General features: G+C 38.8%; 1 protein-coding gene across 5 annotated transcripts in view; it reads left to right on the forward strand.

Annotated features, from left to right (window-relative positions):
* The window catches only part of RRAGD (Ras related GTP binding D), a 37139-nt gene that overhangs the window by 16234 nt on the left and 3248 nt on the right, over positions 1-17657 (forward strand). For 2 of the 5 annotated variants that reach the window (XM_054021609.1, XM_054021608.1), the window contains exons 2-6: positions 5454-5749; positions 6246-6445; positions 7231-7345; positions 13177-13319; positions 16683-16831. In XM_054021609.1, coding sequence (XP_053877584.1) covers positions 5454-5749; positions 6246-6445; positions 7231-7345; positions 13177-13319; positions 16683-16831 — 903 coding nt within the window. The other 3 variants (XM_054021611.1, XM_054021610.1, XM_054021612.1) reach the window with 3 other exon arrangements.

Here is a 17657-nt window from a genome sequence, read left to right on the forward strand (position 1 = left end):
GAGCTACAACATTTCTTTCTGGATTTCAAACCTTCCAAAGCTGGGAGATGGTTGAGTTTGGGGGAGTTAGTTCAGCTCATTAATTTTTCTTTGGAAATTGGAGCTGAGTTTGAATTTCAGATCCTCAGAGTTTGACTCTGGATCAAGAGTTTTGGATTCAGTCCCATCTCTGATTACATACTAAATGCGTGGTGATAAGAAGATGACGTTTAAGTATGCCAGTCATTGAGATAATTTTCCTTACCAGATTCACTTAAGAGTGCTTCCCTGAATTAAGTCAATTATGAATTATGACAGTGTCATTAGTTGTAAAATGTTTATTGGGGAATCAGTATTGTGAGTTAGACTGTATCTCAGGTTCATACAGTCCAGGACATCTTTTCTGAAAAAAGATCTCATAAACCTCTCTCATTGTCAGATATCTTGCAGGTCTCTCTTCCCCAATAACTTTGTTTCTGCTGAAGGCAGATATATGGTCCTCATCAGCAGTCAAGAACATGCAGGATCAAATCCTTCATTTGCCATTCCTGAATTCATTCATTTTGAATTTTGGTACCTTTTCATGAAGGTTGATCATTTGTCTAAAAAGTATGTTTTTTTGGTTTTTGATACAAAAGATGTTTCCACAGGAGTGAAGGAAGATGAGTGATTGTTACACATACTATACTTGAAGAAAATCTCTCTTTGTTGCTATAATATACAGTAACTCCTCGCTTATTGTTGTAGTTTTGTTCCTGAAAAATGTGACTTTAAGCGAAATGATGTTAATATTATTTGTTTAAAACTTATACTGTGTGTATATACACACAGTATAAGTTTTAAACAAAAAATACATAACATATACAATATATAATATATACAATATATAACATAGTCTTTTGTCTGGTGAAAAAAAAATTCCCTGGACCCTAATCCCCCCCATTTACATTAATTCTTATGGGGAAATTGGATTCGCTTAACATCGTTTCGCTTAAAGTCGCATTTTATATATACACAGTATAAGTTTTAAACAAACAATTTAATACTGTACACAGCAATGATGATTGTGAAGCTTGGTTGAGATGGTGAGGTCAGGGGGTGGGATATTTCCCAGGGAATGCCTTACTGCTAAATGATGAACAAGCACTCGACTGAGCCCTTAAGGGTTAACACATTGTTGTTAATGTAGCCTCACACTCTACAAGGCAGCACAAATGGAGGGAGGGGAGACAGCATGGCAGACAGAGACACACACGCTGTGTGTGTGAGAGAGAGAGATGCGCATTGCCCCTTTAAGTATGCTGATCCTACTCTAAATACATTGCCTTTTAAAGTAGATCAGCAAATTGAGACAGCAGCTGCTGCTAGCAAGCTCCCTCCGTCCTGAGCCCTGTCGTGTCCCGCCCTTGCTCTATGGAGATGGGATAAGCGGGGGGGGGGGAGGGGCAGAAGCAGTGGGGAGGGGGACAGCAAGCAGGAGGCTCCCGGGAGCAGCTCCAAGGCAGAGGGCAGGAGCAGCACATGGCAGTGGGGGGAGAGACAGCTGAACTGCCGGCAATTGATAGCCTGCTGGGCGGCTGCTGCACGGGGAACTTAGGGGAGTGGGGAGCTAATGGGGGGCTGCCGGTCCAACCTGGTTCAAAGCCCCCACCAGCTAGCTCCGACAGGCTGCTCTTTCTGCAAGCAGTGGACAAAGCAGACGGCTAACAAACAACATTATAAGGGAGTATTGCGCAACATTAAATGAGCATGTTCTCTAATTGATCAGCAACATAACAATGAAACAACGTTAACCAGGACGACTTTAAGTGAGGAGTTACTGTATCAGTACACTGCACCAACAGTGAACTAACATGTCTTTCATGGTGGGTGTGAGAGTTCCTAGTTAAGGTGTTTAGTTGTTGCCAGCATTGTTAGTCTGCTACAACATTTGTTTTCTGAGGCAGACCACTGTCTGCTGCTATCTTGATGGTTCATGTATGCTGTGCTCATATGTCTCTTTCCTGTATGTGCTTTATGGTACAGACTAAATGTTGCAGAAGTGCATGAAAGTACTTTGTAATTATATCCAGTACCACCTTTCAGCCTAAGGTCTGAAAACATTTTAAAAACTCGTAAGCTTCATCTAAAGCTTTTTATCAATTTAACCATTTTGGTTACCTGTATAATTTACTGAAAAAGTTAATTTGTTATGTCCCTTTGTGTGGATACTTAGACCGGTACACAGGTGCTTATACTGGAATACTTTATTCCTCTAAATTTCACCTCTGATGAAAAGCAGCCACCTCTGGAGTTTAATACAAGCTGTCCAATAGCACACAGTAACATCTCTTCTGTTGGAGATGGAACTTCCAGTAGCCCAATGAGCCTCACCGCTGTGCTGAGGCTTTGGTTCAGTACTGACCTAGAAGGAAGACTGCTGCCTGCTAAGTTGCCACCTTCACCTCCTGAAGCACCTATGGCATGTATTTTCTTTAGAGGCTTACAATCCTGCATAGGATGGTATGTAACTCTAGCAGACTGAGTCAGCAACAAAAAGTACTACCCTAATATTAAATATACTCTCCCCCCCACCCTCTCCTCTCTCCCACAAACTGGATAAAGCCAGTAACTGTCTGGATAACCAACAGTAATCCTTGCTATTGGATAAAGAGAAATTAGATTATTTTAAAAAACATTTAAAAAGTATTTCAAGTTCAATTAGACAATAAAAGGACAGTGATATTAGAATCACATTAAAAAGCGACATAGAGTTCTGTGGCACCTTATAAACTAACCCACAAAAGCTTATGCTCCAATACATCTGTTAGTCTATAAGGTGCCACAGGACTCTTTGTTGCTTTTTACAGATCCAGACTAACACGGCTACCCCTCTGATACTAGAATCACATTGTTGATGCTTGTGGCACCTTAGAGACTAACAAATTTATTAGAGCATAAGCTTTCGTGGACTACAGCCCACAGCTATATGCATCCGAAGAAGTGGGCTGTAGTCCACAAAAGCTTATGCTCTAATAAATTTGTTAGTCTCTAAGGTGCCACAAGTACTCCTGTTCTTTTTGCGGATACAGACTAACATGGCTGCTACTCTGAAACCAATAGTTGATGCTGTTCTTAATTCTTATCTTTTGCATAGAAATGCAAGGAAGATCACTAGGCAAGTGCTTTCTGAGTCTGTGTCAAGATCCACAAAATTATCCCTCTTGAATCAAAATGACATAAATGGAGGCTAAACTGCAGCCTGGTAATCCCTTTCTCTTTGCATTATTAATGGGATCATCTTTTTTCTACCTACATCAATACTGTGACAATCTGTCTCTGGTGTTGTTTTTGAATGCTATGGCTATTAACAGATAACATGCCCGCACGTATGCACAGATACATACATCATATACAAGTTTTCAAAGCTGGATTGCATGTGAGAGAATACTGTCAGTTTTTTTTTAAATAAAACCAAATAAGAAAGAAGCAAATTGTTTAAAACAAAGCATTAGTCCAAAAAGAAAGATGCTTCTAACATTTCTTTGATAGTTACTGTGCATCACAATTGGGATGGAAGGGCTGAGTCATAACATGAGAGTGCAATAAAAAACTATCTTGGTTTGTTTTTTTAGTTTGCGCTGCAGTGGCCGGTGTTATAAGAATGAAGACTTTTAAGCTAGAGCTATGGACAATAACTCCTCCACACCAAAAACTACCTGATAATTTTATTATCTCTGATTCTTTTACAGTTTGTGAGAGGCTCTCTGGTCTCCACCTCATGCACATATACCTGAGGTGATAGATCATAGTGTGTATTAAGTCTGAGCGAAAAGAAGCACGTGCCCCAAAAGAGTTTATTATCTAAAGACATGGTATAACAGGTGTGTAAAATAAGCAATCAGGATGGGTGGATGAGGTAACAATAACAGAAGCATGTTTCATCATGTATTGGCTTATAACACCTATGAACTGTTCACACAGCTAATCAGCAGTAATAGCAACCTGCTACCTACTGAACCATTTTCAGTCAGCAGTGACTTGTAGGCATTGCCGTAGAGGTGCCTTTTTAGGAAAGATCTGAAGGAGAATAAGGGGGTAGCCATGTGGATTTTGAAAAGGAATCTTTCCCTTGTGTATAGGTAAGCATAAGAGAAAGTGTGAAGGAAGCAGATAAGCAGGTGATGAAGACTGGCATCCTTGGCAGAGCAAAGGCAGGGGTTTACCTCATAATAGAACAGTTAATTAGGTAGATCTAAATTAAGAAAGGCCATAAAAAAATCAAGGAAAAGTTTGTATAGTATTTGTTGCAGTGGAGGAGGGAGAGCCAATGGAGGGACTCAAAGAGGGGAGTAACGTAGTTAGAGTGATGAGCCAGGTAGAGTATCTTAGCAAAAGTAATTTGAACAGAATTGCGGGGTTGCAGCATCAAGGCCAAAGGGAGTATCTATTCTTAAGGTCCTGCACTCCAAAACAGCTGATGCAGGTAGAGTGAGAGTCTGAAAGGTTGCTGGGTTGCAGACTTACTGTATAAAAATGGTTATCTTGCTATGGCTGTAAGGCTTCAAGCTGGGGAGAAATGAAAAGCGATTATGCTTCTGCCATTATATCAATTATGTGGTACATTTTAAAACCCTCTTTTTGTCATCCCAGTCACTGCAAAGCATGTTATCAATTTACACCGTGGAAAAATAAGTCCCTGCTGGGGACTTGCAACACACATCTGATTTCCCCTCATGCCCTACTGTACATCATTTTAAAATGTTCATTGAAGCTTCGGTCCTGCAAATGCACAGCACACAGAACTGTGATTTCTTCAGTGGGAGTTTTGCACATGATGATTTGCAATATGAGGTCCAAAATTGTCAGCACTGATAGGTCTGGTCTATTAACTCTGTTCTGATGCCAATTACAGTGTAGTACAATAGTAACACACCAAATTCTCATTCTAGGGCTGCTGAGCATCCTGGCTACATGGCGGGCATCAGTGAGCAGTAAGATAAATAGTGAAGTGACAGCAAGGAGTGATGGTCCTTAAAGAGTGTACATTCCCTAACTGGATGCTGGTTATTTCTATTACTCCACAAAAACACAGCTGAAAAAATATATATCTGATTATAATGGAGATTAGACCTAGATGTTTTTAGGTTGTGGGAGGCATGAAGAGTTTGTTTTTGGGTGAACATGTGTGTTTGATGCCACCTAATTGCTCTATACCCAGGTATCTTTTTTTCAGATGAGAAGTAGTAGGTTCTCAAACAGTAGTTTAGGAGGGGGAAGAAATTTTATTTTAAATATCTTTCTTTCCACTTTCTGAGATTTGGCAGTTGTAGTCTAGATGTAGATGTAAATGCACGTAAAATAAAGTAGTGTAATTAACACTGCAAATGTAAGTAAGTGTAAAGTGCATATAATATAGTATTTAATATAAATACAACTGTTGTAATTTATCCCTGCTGGAGTGTATCATTCTTCTTATTGTGTGGTTTATTCAGTTCTGGATTTCAGTGACCCCTTCAATACTGAAGTTAAGCCAAGAATCCTACTTATGGGACTGAGAAGAAGTGGGAAGTCTTCCATTCAGAAAGTTGTCTTTCACAAAATGTCTCCAAATGAAACCCTTTTCTTGGAGAGCACTAACAAGATCTGCAGAGAAGATGTTTCCAACAGCTCCTTTGTTAACTTTCAGATATGGGACTTTCCTGGACAAATTGACTTCTTTGACCCTACGTTTGACTATGAGATGATTTTCAGAGGCACTGGAGCACTGATATTTGTCATAGATTCTCAGGTAAAGAGAATATTATAAGGGTAGTATTCAGGCCACCTGTTTGTCTTAGTCATTTTTCTCCTCCAGCTATAGGCAAATGGAATGCAAACACAGAGACAGTCAAATTTTCCAAAGCACGTAAGGCACTTAGAGCCTAAGTCCTATTGACTTTTAATGGGATTTAAGTGCTTTTGAAGATGATAACCACCAATTACAATTAAGTTGACAGAGTTGGTTATTTTTTAACCTCTTTTTTGCAAATAAAGGTTCAAAACCTAGTTTTAGTTTTTATTTTAAATGCAGAAATAACTAGTCTGCTTTAAAGTCTCTGGTTCCGTGCATGGACTTGCTAGTGATGGCAATTGGGCTTTTGTGCAGGTATAGGCCTTTATGTTCACAGAAGTTTAAAACAAAGGAATTTTAAACTGTAGAAGTCTCTGCAAGTATCTTATAAAACTTAGCTTTTGTCTCATAACTGTTTGTCATAAGGTTGTGGGTTTTATTTTTCCATTATTAGGATGATTATATGGAGGCCTTGGCTAGGTTGCATCTCACCGTGACCAGAGCTTATAAAGTGAATCCAGACATAAACTTTGAAATCTTTATTCATAAAGTGGATGGTTTGTCTGATGATCATAAGATTGAAACCCAAAGAGACATTCACCAGAGGGCAAATGATGACCTTGCAGATGCTGGATTGGAGAAAATTCACCTCAGGTGAGAGAAGCAACTGTGCACACAGTCTGCTGGAAAAGAATAAAAGCCATGTTTAATGCTAAAGTCAGAAACCAGAGCAGCCTATCTGATAGACAGTTTATCACTTTCTAATCTACTGAAGTAGCAGGCAACAAGAATTTATTAGATATGACTATTAAGGGAAAAGATAATGCCTTTGACTAATTCAGTCTGTAGAAAGAGCAGATTATTTTGGAAAATTGGAAATAATGCACTTCAACAAACTGGGAGCTACAGGACAATAGAAACTTTAATGCAGTTCTTGGGACTTGTGAAATAAAAAATGCCATCATAATGATATAGTGCTTCACAAACATGCTAATTCATAGAATAGCTAATCACTTTGGTGGCACCTTTTCATTGTTAATTTCATCCCTACTATTTTCAAGATGTAAAGCAATACATAAAAGCTATGTAGTATTGCTCTCCTGGTATACAGAAAATGCTTTCCAGAGGATATTGAAGTGGGAACTAGATCATTAAATTCCATATATAGAACAGCTTTGCAGTATCTATGGTTTCATGTATTCATATTGTATACTGTCATGTTAAATATAGCCCTGAAAATATATGTTGTTGTTTTAATTATTGACTTCAGTTTGTTGAAGAACTGTGTTTTAGAAACATTATGCAACTTCTGATCACAAGGGAAAAATGCATAACTTCAAGTACTTTGTGTTTCAAAATATTTTACATGCCTCATTATGACAGATTCAGAATGTTCCTTTTATATGGCTAAAAGGAAAATATGGTGACATTTTTTCCAGCTTTTATCTGACAAGCATATATGATCATTCTATATTTGAAGCCTTTAGCAAAGTGGTACAGAAACTGATTCCACAGCTCCCAACACTGGAAAACCTCCTTAACATCTTTATCTCAGTAAGTACTTTTGTGTACTTTCTAGATTTTTGCATAGAACTGATTGAATACAAGAAAACTTGTGATTTTTCTGTAACAATTGAATCCTAAAAACTGCGAAGTGCCTTTTTGAGAGATGCTGTGCACACTGAGTTTCAAGTGAAGTCAGCAGGAATTTAGGGTGTCTACCTCATGCAGGATTTGGGCCCAAATCACTGCAAAATGTACAGAACAATGTAGCTGCATTTTTTCTAAATTGAAAATATTTTGAGATCATCAAATTATTTTTCAAGGTTAGATGGCACTTAGAGTGAGCTGACAGTCATCCCTCATCTGTTTAGACATTGGTTTGAATGTGACCTAGGTCTATGTGGTATGGCTTATGTTTGTTTGTTTTTTAAATAGCACTTGACATTTTTATAAATTATAAGGCCAGAAGGGATCATTGTAATCATCTGCTAGACATCTCACCTGCTGCATAACACAGGCCAGAGGTCTTCCCTGGATTAATTCCTGTTAGAACCAGTGTATATTTTTTAGAAAAACATCCAGTCTTGATTTAAAAATTACCAGTGATGGTGAATCCACCACAGTCTTTGGTAAGTTGTTCCAACAGTTAGTTTCCCTCACTGTTAGATTTGTGTCTTATGTCTCATCTGAATTTGTGTAGCTTCAACTTCCAGCTCTTGGAACTTGTTTTATCTTAGTCCATAACTTTGAGAACAAATAAATGATAATTAACTGATCTTCCAGCAGACTAGCAGGGTGGGTGAGACTTTACAATTTGACAGGGTGGGGTGAGAAAACGGACACAGAGAAGTTAAGCGAGCTAGTGAAGCTGCAGCCAGAAATACTGGACTGCTGGTCAGTTAACGCCCATTCCCAATCTCCCGTTATCATAGAAAGTGATTGAAAAGGTGGTGGTTGTTCAGTTCCAGAGGCACTTGGACAACAGTACTAAAATACCTTGCTGAGCATTATACAAAATCTAAGACAGATAGCCATATAGCAGTATCCTGGATAGGTTCCCATTTGGGTGACAGCTTTCATTGGCGTTGACAACATGCCAGTTGCTAAGACTCAGGATCATAAATAATCTTATATTGGGATCAGCTGCCCGTTTTGGAACTAGCAGAGGATTTGTGCTGAACCATTCTGCAGCTCTTGAGATGATTGACCATAGGCTGTTTCTTCAATGACTAAGGGATGTTCTGGTGTGTCTGGAGATGCCCTGTAGGTGTTTTCAGTCATGCCTAGAATGCAGGAATCAGTTGGTAGTGATGAACAGTTCTTTATCAAGTCCTTGAAAAATGGTGTCCTTGAAGGATCTGTACTGTATCTCCCATGTTGCGCAGGGTATATCTTGCCAAGGAGGTTTGTCCAACTCGTAAACACAGGGTAAATATAATCAGTAAGTCAGTGACATACAACTGCCTATCTCTTGCCCTATGCACCTAGTAAGCTCTGCAACGTATGAACAACACTGTCAGGGTGATGGCTCAGAACTATCTTATCTTCAGTGTGGGGAAAATCAAATTCTTACTCCTGGGTAGAGGTAATCAGATAGCAAAATTAAGAGACTTGTTCTTCCTTCACTTCAGAGATGGTAAATCAGATTCAGAATCTTGATATCAGTTTTGATCAAGCTTTTTCCATAGGAAGCCATGTGTTGGAGATAAAGGGTGTTTTTTCAGTTGAGCAATATGCACAGGTTATGTTTTCATTTATCCCATTAAGACCTTCCAACAGCAAAAGTGATCTATTGTTGTAATGATTCTGGGGTTGGAGCAGTTGGAGCAGAGTTTCCTGTCACTGGGAACTCTTTCAGAATGCAGTAATATATTTGCAATCATGATCATAGTATGCCTGTCCTGTAGTCTTTATAGTCTACCTACCACTTTACAGATAGCCAAAATAAACTTGCACTGTTGGTCCTTAACTGTGTAGGCCTTTGCTACATACAAATTCTTCCTTTTGAGCCTTGGTCATAGGGATATTTGTTGTTTGGTTTTGTTTTTAGTAGGTGATTGGTTTTTGTTTATTTTTTATCAGTGTCCCCTAGGATGTAGAATTTGTTTGGTCCAGGGGAGATAAAAATCAATAACTTTTGAATTAAAATAAAAGTAAAGCTTGCTTTTGTTGTTCATATTGAATTTTGTTGTTGTTTAAATCTGACACTCTCTTGAAAAACTGAAATAGATTGTTGTAAATCCAATCTAAAAGGTTCAGCTCAAAATCAGTTTAATATGTTGGAATGGATCAATATGTAACAAAAAATGCAAAATACTAGCAATCATTATGTGTCCTGTACACTAGATAACTTATTGAATAAAAATCCTAAATACAGCTGTATGAAAACATGTTACAGGCCTGACTGTGGAATGACTTCTGATATTCCTTAAAACTCCATATATATTTAGGGACAAATCCTGACCCCCTTCACTTTGAGGATAGACACACATTTTGTGTCTGTTCCTTGATTAGATAAATGTCTTACATCTTAGCTATCCCATCAATATTAAGCAACACATCTTGCATTTCAGCTATTGAATATCTTTAATCAATCCATAGAGTAAAGAAATGTACCAGACATATTTGATTACTGAGGAAATGGTTATTTGTTTGTTTTGTTTTGTTGTTTTTTGCTTGCAGATATTCAGCAAGCAGAAGGAGGCTAAATGAATGAGAAATTATTCATTATGAATTACACAGCTATATTGAAAACTCTTGGGAAAATCTCAGTCCCAGAGCATTCTAAGGGGCAGGTACTGCAAATACTCACTACCGGACATAATCCATGTGAGTAGTTCCATTGAAGACAATGGGACTGTTACCAGGCATAGTGCTTGGTAGGCATTTTGGAGCATGGAGTATGTCTTTCCTTTATGGAAAACACTTAGCATGTTTTAGATTTTAATACAGTCTAAGTAATAAACAATTTTTAAGGATTATGTCCCAAATTACTTGTGAATGCTTAGATCCTTAGTCTGCTGCCGTTGAAGACAGTGGCAAATTCAGTGGAACATGGAGTGGGAGCAGGTATTTGCTTTTGTTCTGTTGTATGGCATCCTGAACACTTGAGAGAAAGTAACAAGATCTATGTTTTAAATAGCATAATCCTTCATGTGACGGGAATGTACTGGTAATGTCTTTTTAACTTTCAAGCACAGCACTAAATATTTTGTTGAATGTAAAATCATAAACATAAAGCATTAATTTCTAACATGCCAAGTTCAGTGGTTTTGTTTCATTCTTACAACCAGGGCTTTGGAGCGGAGCCCAGAGCTGGAGCATGGAGCAGCTCCGGAACAGTGGAGCTGCAGGTTTTTACCTGGAGCTGGCACGGAGCCAGAGCACAGCTCCAAAGCCCTGCTCACAACCTAACTCACATATACTATATATATGTACTATATACCGATGAATAAGATGAGTAAAATTATCAAGCACCTAAGTGCAATTTCCAAAAGTGACGTAGGGTATGTGTGCAGCACAGCTAGACTCCCATGACTGGCCTGTACCAGCCAACTCGGGCTTACGGGGCTTGGGCTGCGGGGGGCTGATTCACTGTTGTGTGGACATCTGGGCTCAAGGTGGAGCCTGGGCTGTAAAACCCTGCAAGGTGGGAGTGTCCCAGAGCCTGAGGCTCCAGCCCGAGCACAAAAGTCTACACAGCAATGAACCAGCCCCGCAGCCCAAGTCCCATGAAGTTTGCAAACCTGAGTTGGCCGGCACGGGCCAGCCTCAGGTTTTTCTTTCCTGTGTAAACGTCTCCCTATGCACTTGGGATCCTATGTCTCATTGGAAGTCAATGGGACTTAGGCCCTTAAGCCACTTAGGCACTTTTCAAAATTTTATCTGATATCTATGAAAATTAAAAGTAAATATTCTCCATTTTTACAAGAATTAATTTTGTTAAACCAGATGTCAGCATAAAGAGATGTACATGTTACCAAGCCAAAGATTTAGCTTCGTGGATAGGGAATATTTTACTTCAAAATACATCAAACAGTTACTTGTTGTTGGCTCTAACACCTTCTGATGAAAGTGACGTTTTCGTTAAGAAACTTTAAAGATAAAAAAGGCTAAAATTGATTTTTAAATTAAGCTTCTCTACAATAGATTTAAACTGGTCATTTTAATCGCCTTAGTTTAAATCGATTCACCCTAGCTTCACCCCTTTTAAATCCAGTGCAGCTGGATATTACCTCTTCCTTCCATTTCTTTTTCCTACTTATGTATTATCACTCTCTCATATTTGTTTAATATGTTTTCTTTTAAGGTGTGTTTACATTTTTGGATATATTTAGAAACTATTTTTATGTTGTACAGCACCTTTCTTGTCTGTGAAGTGTTGTGGGGTACTCTGAAAACAATAAAAGAAACCTTATTTAGAAGCAGGCCCAAACTAGAATCACAGGTGCATGTCCCTGAAACTTCAGTGCTGATTTTTTTTTGAGGTAAAACAAACTTGATTCACTTTCTTAAAAGCAAAACAGTACACTAGGCACAATCCCTTCGAAGTCTGATAGAGTATTGGCAGTGTTTTCAACAAGGGCAAGACTGAGCCAATGAGATATTTCAATCATTCTTCCCACACTTTCCTAAAAAGTAACATAATGCTGATATTCCATGCACTTCCTATTATTATTACTGGAATATTTTAGGGTATTGACTTGTTTCTATACCTTACCTAAGTAACAATATATAATGATATTGATCCTTCTCTTTTCATATTTTCAGACTTCTTTCTCTGTGTATGTGTACCCTTTTTTTTTACTGTCACTAATTTGATCTGAGCAATTTCCTCTTCCCTTCTGAATTCTCTCATCCACCCTCTCCTTTCTCCACTATAGGTATACTGAAATATGAAAAAGCATTTTTCTAAAAGTCAGATTTTCTTAACTATGTTGATTATGCCCTCTTAGATTATAAAACTCTGAAGATTTTAAAAATCTATTTTACATTTATCTATATGATTTTTCTTTATTCTGTATTTCTCACACTTGGAAATACAAACTAGATTAGTCATTTTCGTTCTTGTTTATAGAACTTTCCTATTCAACTCATGTATGAAACTATACATTTAAGTTTCAAACACTGCAGGAGACTAAAATAATAGGGGAATTAGATAATTTTCAGTGAAATTAAAATCTTGTGTTTTTGTAAAACCTGAATTTTTAAATGAATTTTGACATCTGCTGAAGTTCATGAGGAATTTTTGTGTCAAAATTAATTTTTTTTTCTTTTTAAATTGTGCAGATGCCATTTTGGTCAGATATGACAATCAAATGTTATATTATATTTTTGTTCTTGGGTTTTGAGGTATTCTAAGATATCCAGAGTGTATAGTTTGTAAATTTCAATAATTGATTACTAGAAAGTGTTATTAAGAACAATCTATGGTCTATATTTTCCCATTGAAATAAAAGAAATTCAAGCCCATGAGACCTATTATTACTGATGGGAGTTCCCAGGATTAGTTCTCTTTGTGTTGATGGATGAATCAGAGGTCCTTTAAAATTAAGCTGCCCAAAATGTTATGGGATATTGTGCTGAACCATACCCTGGGCTGAAATCCCTTAATTCCTGGAAATAGGAGAAAGGTGGCAGGAAGGTCACTTTAATCTATAAATATTTGTTAAATAGTTCTTTTGAAAGAAAACAGTACTGAGTGAAATTTAACTGAGTTTGTCTCAACTACAAAAACTGTTCATCAGAGGTTTTCAAGGCTTCTGGAATTATGGAATTGCTGTAGCACCAGTTCAGACCCATATTAGGCAGCATAAATGGACTTATACATATACTTTTAAAGAATATTTTAAATATTAAAGAATATTTTTCTTTGTTTATAGAATTCTGGGATTGAGAAAGCATTTCTGTTTGATGTAGTCAGTAAAATTTATATTGCAACGGACAGTACTCCAGTGGATATGCAAACTTATGAGCTCTGCTGTGATATGATAGATGTTGTTATTGATATTTCTTGTATCTATGGGTAAGTAGATTGTTGTTAATCATGCTTGTTAATCTTCTTTAGCCACCTTATTAGGCTAGAATATATTATACGGTGACTAAAAACTGAATGTCCTACAGATTGGAATGACTTTGAAACATTGCAAATTTACAGGTAACACAGTACTGTATGTCGAAGTGAATGGGAAATCACCTAAAGTATCCCAAATACATGTAATCCCATGGAGACTTTAAATATGCTATGATAATAGCTATGGCCTTAACTAATTCACGGTCCATTTTGGTCAACGGTCATAGGGTTTTCATGGTCATAGGATTTTAAAAATCATCAGTTTCATGGTTTCAGATATTTACATCTGAAATGTCATGGTGTTATAACCATGGAGTCCTGACCCAAAAAAGGGTTGGGGGAGGTCTCAAGGCTATTGTAGGAAGGTTGTGGTGTTGCCACCCTTACTTTTCCGCTGCTGCTGACGGAGGTGCTGCCTTCAGATCTGGGTAGCCGGAGAGCAGCGGGCAGCACAGACATGAGAGTTGTTTGGTGTGTGTGGGGTCATCACTTTTTGGGGAGGAGAAAGGGCTGGCCTTACGGGTGGGTGACCGCCTTTGGCCCCATAGTCAGAGCGTTCTGTGGGTCTTCCCCCTCCCCCCCTCGACCCGCCAACCCAAGGGCCCTTTAACCGTCGAGTGCTGGGGAGGGGCAGTGCTGGGGACAAGGTTCCGGAACCTTTGTAGAAGTGGGTGACCACCAGTACCAGGAAGGCTGGGGGCCATGCACCCCATTTTTAACATGGGCGTAGTTTGGGGGTGGGATGGTGTTGCCCCCGTAAACTGCAAACCTAGGGCAGACATGGATCGGCAGACACAGATCGGCGCTGGCAGCTGCCCCGCTGTGAAGTGCAGCCCCTGCTGGCGTCACTCCAGGCCTGCCCGTGGCTTGCAATTTTGGGGGGCAATGCCACCCCTCCCCCCCAACTATACCCAGGTTAAAGTGGGGGAGGGACATGGCCCACTGGCTCCCTTGGTTCTAGCGCAGTTGGCTGGGGGCACCCCAGCCGGGATCTCCTACCATGCGCCAGGCTCCAGCTGCTAGTCGCGGCTGGGCTGGGAAGGGCCGCGTCTTCCTCTTCTCTTGCAGGGGCTGCTCCTGGTGCTGGGTCAGACCCACTTCCAAGAAGCTGCCTGGCTGCAAGAAGCTGTGCTCCTGCTCCCTGTACAGTGACCCCTCCCTCTGCGGTTGGGGAGCAATGGGGGCAGGAAACGGGGTGGGGGCGCAGAGCTTCCTGCAGCCAGGGAAGGTTCCCAGTGGTGCATCTGACCGGCCCCGGGAGTGGCCTCTGCAGGAGAAAAGGAAGTCCTGTCCCTCCCCAACCCCGCCAGGGCTAGCAGCTGGAGCCTGGCGCATGGTAGGAGCCCTGGCTGGGGCGCCCCCAACTCTGCCCTTCCCTGGCAGATTTCACAGGGGAGACAAGATTTCATGGTCTGTGATGCATTTTTCACAGCCATGAATTTGATAGGACCCTAATAATAGCCATTAAAATAGAAATGGGGAGCAGACCATCCTTTTAAAATGACATTCTTTTGTGAATCTCAGTGTTGAATTTCACACACAAATGTTTGCCATTTTGTTTTAAAGTGAAGCTCCCATTACTATTGTTGTTTAGTTTGCCATCAAATGGTACTTGAGCATATGCTACTCCTTGCCTCCTTCCTCCCCATACTCTTGTTCTCAGCTATCTTGACTTTCATTTTCCCATCTCCTTTCATTAGCAATCATACACTTCACTGCTGTAACTCTAAATCTTCTAAGGTACCTGTTACAGTTTGATCCTGAGATGTGTGGAACATCCAGTGTTCCCACTGAAGTCAGGATCATAGTGAGGTAGAAATAGTGCATCCTGGAACACAGCCCTCTAAAGGTTAATCCATAAAATACTCAATAGAGACTGTGTGGTGGTCTTTGGTACCTGCAAACACTACAATAGGGTTTTTAACGATAACAAGTGGGCAAAGCTCTTTCTGAAAAAGACTCTATCTTACAGGTAGCATTTGAATCATTTGCCTGGCTCTCAAAGTTTTACAGCTCTGTTAAATGTACAAAGCATAGTTTTGGCTGAGGTAAAGTACACATTAGATTTTTAAAAAGGGAGAAAAAATGTAGAATTTTCTTAAAGTTTATATTTTATTACAGATTGCATGAATTCAGATGCTTAACTAATCTTACAAAAGCTTGTGCCTTGCAGATACATATAATAATTAAGGATCAGTTTCTGTGACATTATATTTTAAGGAAAAAGCTACTGCTGTGTACATCAAAAATAAACAGATCTAATTTATTACTTGTTGTGTACCATTAGTGGACATGGCACCTTATATACGTGTGCAAAAACTGTGACTGTCCCATGTGCTCTTTAAATAACTGTTTAGCATTTGTAACCAGTTAAAAATCTCTATTTGTCATCTTATTGAGATATAGTGTAGTTTAGAGACATAAGGTAAGACTTGAGTATACAGATTTTTTTTAATTGATTAGGATTATTTTAGCTTGCAGAAAGAGAGAAGTGTAAATGATCGAGACATTAAACTGCAGAGAAGCTGCTCTGATGCACATTTGACCTTTCCCCAAATACAAGACCAAGATGACATATAATAAATTGAAGACAAATGTAAAAGGAATCAAAGGAAATGCATATCCACAGAATGTGGAATCTTGAACTTGCTGCCCCAAGATATTGATGCAAATAGTTCATGAGACTGGGGCGCATTACCCATTTAGAGTAATAAAATTGCTATGTGCATTTACACTACTGGGATCAAATTACAAGGTTTATCACAGGTATTTGCTGATTATCAGCTTGAGTCAGGAAGAAGTCTCTCCTCTTGGTATACTGTTGCATAAGTGGGAGCGTTGTGGGGAATTTAATGTATTGACCTGAACTATCAGTCAGGTGCCACTGCCCAAATCAAGTTTCTATACTCAGAATTGTCAGGCCAGAACAGAGTAATTGTTTCACAGTCTTTATTTGAACTAAGGTCAGAGTGTTGTATATTAATAAAAATGCAAACAAGTTTGTGGTAGATTGGTCTATAACAGGCAGGAAAGTGTGGTTTACTTCAGATATGTGATAGTCAGGATATCTGGGTTCTGTTCCCAGCTCTCACAGACTTCCTATGTGACTTTAAACAAATCCTTTAATCTCCCTCTCTGTCTCAATTTTCATATTGTGTAAAATAAGGATAATACCTATCTCACAGAGAGAAGCTATGAAGCTGAATTTTTCATAAGCACATTTTGAAATATTTAGATGGAAGGTTCTCTATAGACAGATAATTCAAATTTGTCCAGGGACTTACTACATGTTTTTTTTTTAATTTTGCCACTTAGGCTCAAAGAAGATGGTGCGGGAACACCTTATGACAAAGAATCAACAGCAATCATAAAACTGAACAATACAACTGTCCTTTATCTAAAGGAGGTGACAAAATTCCTTGCTCTTGTTTGCTTTGTAAGAGAAGAAAGCTTTGAGAGAAAAGGTATTTTTAATTTTTTTGTAGTAATCTATTTTTTTACTTTATATTCACAAGCTAATGAGTAACTGTGGAGTTGTCCCTTGATGATGTTATGACTTCTAGTGGTATCACAAATATAAAATAAAAGCATATTTTGATATGGTTTTAATATCATTGTGCTTAAAATTATGAGGTGTTTGTGTTGCCACTCATATAAGATGAAATGATAAATATATTAACAACTTTCCTGTATGGGAAGAAAGCCATACAATTAAATGTCAAAAGCAATAAGACTTCCATTTATACTAATACAAAAATAATGTTTCAGCACATCTTCGCTAACTTTGCATTGCACTTATTGATATAAGAATATGTAATTGTAATATCCTATCCACAGAACCCAAGAGAAAATCGTTTGAGTCCTTACTTTTCAATAAGAAAAGATTTGTTTTGTTTTTGCCTCTTTGAGATTTTTTTTTTTTAATTGCATGTTTGGAAACCAGGCAGTTTTCAGGTTTTGTATATCAGGTACGAAGCTTGTGAGTAACCACTCTGACTCTTGCCAAGGTGAGTATTAACAACTCTAGTTCACTGTCCAGCTGTTCATTGGCTAGTGTGCATTGAGCTGTTGGTCTTGGTCAGATTCCTAATGGAGAGGTGTCTGTGTGTCTCCCAACCCACCAGTATTGTTGGTTCTAATAACCATACTTGACAGTCTCATAGACTGAGCTGTGGAGAATGAACTATTGTCTTAGCCCTAGAATGCACCTCCTCCCTCTCAAGATGAATGTACGTAAGCAGGTCAGCAATACTGGTGCTATCCCTGTTCAGTGAATTGATTAGAGGACTT

Source organism: Malaclemys terrapin, chromosome 3 (genome assembly GCF_027887155.1).
Source record: "Malaclemys terrapin pileata isolate rMalTer1 chromosome 3, rMalTer1.hap1, whole genome shotgun sequence".
Taxonomy (NCBI): Eukaryota; Metazoa; Chordata; order Testudines; family Emydidae; genus Malaclemys; species Malaclemys terrapin.